A 6,347-nucleotide genomic window follows, 5' to 3' on the forward strand; every position below is an offset into this window, starting at 1 on the left:
CAGCTGTGTAATTATAGTACCCACTGTATAGAGTTGTTGCAAAGATAAAATGAAATCTGTGTATGACACAGCACAGTACCTGAAACAATAATTCACTCAATTTGTTATAAACTGTTACTGCCTCAAAACGTTGTTGACAAAATTACTCATGCTGAAAGAATGAAATTTTATTGATGAGAAAAATGCCTTATTTTGTGATCTACATGGAGGCAGTCAATTTTACTTCCTCGGCAGTAGATGGTAATCTACTACTAGAAACTGCAAGGGGAAAAATGACCTGTCAACATGATTGAGGCAGTGTATGATTAGCTGGATCATAAAGCAGAGAGGACGCCATGCATTCTGGGATACATCTGCAGTAAGAGGCTTCACCTCAGGTATTAATTCTGATCATCTAAGCATCAGACCTAAGATGAATGGTGAGAAGGATTCTGAGGCTGCTTCTAGACTTAGCAGGAATAGAGCTTTAATACGTAAGCAATAGTTACTATGGTTAACAATGGCAAGAAAAAACACACCATCACCTAATCTAATAAAAGAGAAACATGCAAATCCCCCGAGGGCTCCTGGGTGGCCAGAGGGATGTCTGACTGCCGGGGAGCGGGCCTAAACCAGCAGGTGGTCATCCCCTGAGGGGTCCCAGACTGCGAAAGGGCACAGGCCGCGCTGAGGGACCCTCCCCGGGTGCACAAATTTTTGTGCACCGGGCCTCTAGTCTTATATAATAAAAGCCTAATTAATATGCTAAGTGTCTGACTGACCAGCCAGCCTTTCAACCAAAGTGTAATATACTAGTGATATGCTAAAGGCTATTCAACCGGTCCCTATGATGTGCACTAGGCACCAGGGGTCAGACACTCTGACTGGTAGGTTAATTTGCTGCTGGGTTCCGGCTGATTGGGACTGGGCGAGACGGGCCGGACACACCCTGGAGCCCTCCTGCAGTCCCTCCCTGGCTGGCCAATCTTCTGAGTCACTCCCTGGCTCCAACTGTTCACCAGTGGGATCCCTCGGCCTGGCCTACACCCTCTCACAATCCGGGACCCCTTGGGGGATATCGGAGAGCCAGTTTCGGCCTGATCCCGCAGGCCAAGCTGAAGGACCTCACTGGTACATGGATTCGTGCACCGGGCCTCTAGTAATTATGTATTTTTCAAAATGAGAACATCTCAAAGAGAAACAGAATTAAAATTGTCCCTCAAAGTCTTGCTATTAGAGAACTCAAGCCAGCTGATGTTAAAAATGTGCATGCCATCCATAATCAACTTTAACCATCATATTCCTTTACCCTCAAGGATCAGTCAGTCAAGTGGAACATTTATGCCCCTTTCTGCATTGTTCACCACTCTGTGGCTGTCCTCTTGTGACTTCTTTCCTCATCCTATGCTGACAACAGCATTCATTTTTTAAAAATATATATTTTCACTGAATACAGAGAGGAAGGGAGAGGGAGAAATAGAAACATCAATGATGAGAGAGAATCATTGATTGGCTGCCTCTTGCACGCCCCCTACTGGGGATTGAGTCCACAATCTGGGCATGTGCCCTTGACTGGACTCAAACCCGGGACCCTTCAGTCCATAGGCTAAAGCTCTATCCACTGAGCCAAACGGGCTAGGGCGACAATAGCATTCATTTTAACAAAGATGCTGGGACAATCTCAGCAGTCTCTCCCAAAACTCTGAACAAGAAGCATACATGCAGAGCTATTAATCCACTTGCTTATGAAACAGGAAATCCAGACAAGGTATTGGATGGAGAGCAAATGACTGAAGTATTTTTCTGACTCTGCTTTGCCATGGAGTATTATTTGTGACTCATTTAAACTTCAGATTTCTACTCACCAGTTGGCAGGCATGCTTAATCCTCTCCGCAATCCCATCAAGTCCCAAGTACTGTAAAGACAACCACAGTGGCAGGGCACGGAGTTTGTCCGCTGGTTTATTTGATGTGAGACCGGCAACTAAAGTCTAAAAAAGCCAATATGAGTTTTTAATCAAAGTCAATGAAAGCATATAACAGAATTAACTAGTTACCATTTACTAGGCACTTAGTATGTGTCAGATGCTACGCCAGGCACTTGGCATGTATTATTCATTTAATCATCCAACAACTCTATAAAGTAACTATTCTAGACAACTTAACTCAGAAACCTTGCTTTGCCCGAGGTTTCATGTCTAAGATGTGACAAAGCCAGGATGAGGATCTAAATGAGTCATATCCCAGAGCCGGGGCTCTTAGCCACTCAAGAGGCAACCCCTTCCAAGGTTGTTCTGATCATCCTCAAATACTTGGTCATTATCAATTGGGCAAGACATCAACTGCTGTAGCAAGAATCACTTAAAGCTTGTTTTGCATGAGCCTATCACTAACTGATCACTACCAGGACCATTCATCTACTTTGTTACAACCTTCTAGACAAGGTGGACTAAGCGCTTTCACCACTCCGAGAGGAATGCCACTTCTGGGAACCTATTCTAAGGAAATAATTTGAAACATAGAAAGATGCTCATTATTTCAGTAACAAAAATTTGAAAACATCCTAAAAGTTCACAATTGGAGAACGATTAAATAAATCATGGTATTGGTGTAATAGAATATGATGTAGTCATAAAACATCATGTGTTCTTCATATACACAGGGAAGTATGAGAAGAATAAGTAGAAAAAATACACGTGGTACAGTTTCACTTCTGTTAATAAGTTTTTTGAAAGTGAAAAATCACAGAAGTGCCCTAACTGGTTTGGCTCAGTGGATAGAGCGTCGGCCTGTGGCATCAAGGGTCCCAGGTTCGATTCCGGTCAGGCAGAAAACAGCCGAAACCGGTGTGGCTCAGTGGATAGAGCGTCGGCCTGCGGCCTGAAAGGTCCCAGGTTCGATTCTGGTCAGGGGCGTGTACCTAGGTTGCGGGCACATCCCCAGTAGGAGATGTGCAGGAGGTGGCTGATCGATGTTTCTCTCTCATCGATGTTTCTAACTCTCTATCCTTCTCCCTTCCTCTCTGTAAAAATCAATAAAATATATTTTTTTAAAAAAAATCACAGAAGTGACATTAAGGAACTTTTCACTATTTCCTTTGTTTTTCTGTGTTTTTGCCCCCAGAACTAGTAATGACTACCCTGCCAGTCAGAGTAAGCTTACCAAGGCAGGATCATCATGTTTATAAAGAGTGACTGCAGGAACCGCTGGCAGACCCAGCCACGGGCCTGGAGTCAATGTCATGCTATCACATTTGGTTGCAGCCTACCAAAGAGAGAACAGCTTTTTGTTAGACTATTAGAATACACGACACCCAACACCCTCCTCCATTCATAAAAACCACGAAAAGCCCCCAGGAATTAAAAGATTTAAAATTCCTTCTTTAAAATACAATATTTGGTAAATCAACAACATACCAGCACTGATGAGGAGACATAACCTAGAGCCAATGTTGCCAGATTCACACTGGAAGAAAAAAACACTAATCTAAGAAAGAATTATTTACTGCTGCCTATTCACTAAGTATGTATTTAAAAAAGAAAGAGAGAGAGAGACTCTGCTATCTTTCAGCTGTGTTATTAGCGTTTATAACAGCAACAGAAAATGTGGTACATGCAAATTTTAGGAATACCTTGAAAATGCATTTTAATAAAAATACAGCTCAGGGATATTTCCTACTTATTTGGTATGATGGGTCTTGTATTTCACAGCCATTATTTTCCGGTCATCTTTCCCAGAGGGATACAATAAAGAAGAAACCTACCATGCATGATGTGCTGGATATGGACTACTTTGGTTGCCCTGCATCCTCTCCCCGCTCTAAGCAGCACTCCAATGACTTTCTGGGAAATCACCCCAATCTCCTTTATTGGACCACAGCTTTGGGCAGAGGAGACACCACCACCAGCTCCAGAGGTGGGCAAATAACCTAAACTACATTTCCCTGGCTACAGCGATTGGTATGATATTTTTCCTGGGGCTTCTGACCCACTGGACACAAACTGGAAAAAAGGCTGGAGTTGCTGCAGCTACTTTGGACCATAACAGGAAAGTCTATCTATACATGGAGCCAACACAGAGGATATTAAACCAAGTGACTGATGGTGGTGTTGGTGGGGGAGGGGAGAATGACACACTGACTCCTGATTGATGTTGTGCCTGAAGCCAATTCCTAACACTGTTTGTTGTTAGTTATGTGAACCAATAATCTCTTCTCACTTAAGCCAGTTTGGGTTTTCTTGTTGTTGCAACCCGAAGAGGTCTTAGTGATAAATGTCATGACAAAGTGAGGGTGGGGATGTCCACTCCTCATGAGCACTGTGTGGAGACCACTCATGGAGCCAATCCCACCTTCCACTCACCCCTCCACATGAAGCCATATGCCATACTGCTCACAGAGTTCTTTCAAACGCCCAATCTTATCTGTGTGTCCTACCGCTGCAGTTCCTAGGATAAAGCACACACAAAAAGATACTAAAAGGAACAAATATTTTCTGAGTCTTTAAAGCATGATTAAAACTTTTATATACATTATCTCCCTGCGACTGAACTAACATTGTATCTCTTTTCTTAAGATTTGGCTCAGTGGCCCTAACCAGTATGGCTCAGTGGATAGAGTGTCAGCCTGCAGACTGAAGGGTCCCAGGTTCTATTCCAGTCAAGGGCATGTACCTTGATTGCAGGCACATCCCTGGTGGGGGGTGTGCAGGAGGCAGCTGATCGATGTTTCTCTCTCATCGATGTTTCTCTCTATCCCTTTCCCTTCCTCTATTAAAAAAACCCAAAAGATTTGGCTCAGTGGATAGTGTTAGCCTACAGACCTAAGGATCCAGGGTTCCGGTCAAAGGCACATGCTGGGGTTGTGGGCTCGATTCCCAGTAGGGGATCTCATCATTGATGTTTCTATCTATCCCTCTCCCTTCCTCTGTGAAATCAATAAAAATATTTATTTTTTAAAAAGATCACCTTTGTGGATTGGCTTAAAATCAACTTTTGCCAATTGATGATTCAAGTTTTGAAGAGTATGTATTCTTCATTATATGTATCTATAAAAAAGCTTATAAATTGTGTTATCTAAATCCCCTCTATACTTATTTTCTATGTACTTGATTTGTTGTTTCATGAGAAATATATTGAAGTCTCCTACCAAGATTGTGAGCTTGTCAATTTATACTTGTATTCTATCAATTTTTCCTTTAATCTGCCTTTATATAGTTCAAAGTTATGTTCATAAGCGTTCATAACTGTTATCTCTTAAATAATATGAATTACAATTAATATGAAGTCTATTTTATCTCACACTAACACTGCTTAAGTACTTTTTTTCTGTTAGCATTTGCCCCAGGGAGTCTGTTCTACCCTAACTTTTTAAAAAAATCTTTATTGTTCAGATTATTACAGATGTTCCTCTTTTTTCCCTCCATAGCTCCCCTTCACCCAGTTCCCACCCCACCTCAGGCCTTCACTTCTCCACTGTCCTCGTCCACAGGTGTAAGCTCTTTGTCCAATCTCTTCCCGCACCCCCCTCTACCCCTTCTTCCCGAAAACTGTCCTCCGCTCCCTTTCTCTGCCCCTGATTCTATTACATTCACCAGTTTGTTCCTGTTATCTCTTAAATAATATGAATTACAATTAATATGAAGTCTCATATTACTCATATAATCTCACACTAACACTGCTTAAGTACTTTTTTTCTGTTAGCATTTGCCCCAGGGAGTCTGTTCTACCCTAACTTTTTAAAAAAATCTTTATTGTTCAGATTATTACAGATGTTCCTCTTTTTTCCCCCCATAGCTCCCCTTCACCCAGTTCCCACCCCACCTCAGGCCTTCACTTCTCCACTATCCTCGTCCACAGGTGTAAGCTCTTTGTCCAATCTCTTCCCGCACCCCCCTCTACCCCTTCTTCCCGAAAACTGTCCTCCGCTCCCTTTCTCTGCCCCTGATTCTATTACATTCACCAGTTTGTTCTGTTCATCAGATTTTTTATTCTACCCTAACTTTTTGTCACTTTCTGGGTTATATTTAGGTGTATCTTTTTATGAAAAAAAATACATAGATGAATTTGAGATGTTTTCAACCCAATTTGGAGGTTCTTTGTTTTAATATAGAACATGTATTTTGAAGTCAGTTTGACCATATTACACACTTTATTTAACCCATCCCCTTGGTAATTTGTTTACACTATAGCAGATCCTTCTTCTCAGAGCATAAGTAAAATACAGAGTCAAGTACTCTCCCAACTATCTTAAATTTCCAGTTAGCAGAATCCCACCTAATAAGATTTCAAACCCTCACCAACTGCCTCAAGTGATGCAAGTGGTTCTTGTGCAGGGTTTATGCTAGGAAAAGGGCTGAAAACTGTTTTCC

The 6,347-nt window shown here is 42.0% G+C and overlaps 1 protein-coding gene across 2 annotated transcripts in view; it reads right to left on the reverse strand.

The window, feature by feature from the left end:
* Positions 1-6,347, reverse strand: part of PDXDC1 (pyridoxal-dependent decarboxylase domain containing 1) — a 55,587-nt gene that overhangs the window by 18,782 nt on the left and 30,458 nt on the right. For both annotated transcript variants that reach the window (XM_006759680.2, XM_006759681.2), the window contains exons 9-12: positions 4,341-4,425; positions 3,396-3,444; positions 3,142-3,243; positions 1,845-1,970 (exon numbers count right to left, since the gene is read on the reverse strand). In XM_006759680.2, coding sequence (XP_006759743.1) covers positions 1,845-1,970; positions 3,142-3,243; positions 3,396-3,444; positions 4,341-4,425 — 362 coding nt within the window. The remainder of the gene's footprint in view (positions 1-1,844; positions 1,971-3,141; positions 3,244-3,395; positions 3,445-4,340; positions 4,426-6,347) is intronic.

The sequence above is a fragment of the Myotis davidii genome, unplaced genomic scaffold (assembly GCF_000327345.1).
Source record: "Myotis davidii unplaced genomic scaffold, ASM32734v1 scaffold1115, whole genome shotgun sequence".
In the NCBI taxonomy this organism is placed as follows: domain Eukaryota; kingdom Metazoa; phylum Chordata; class Mammalia; order Chiroptera; family Vespertilionidae; genus Myotis; species Myotis davidii.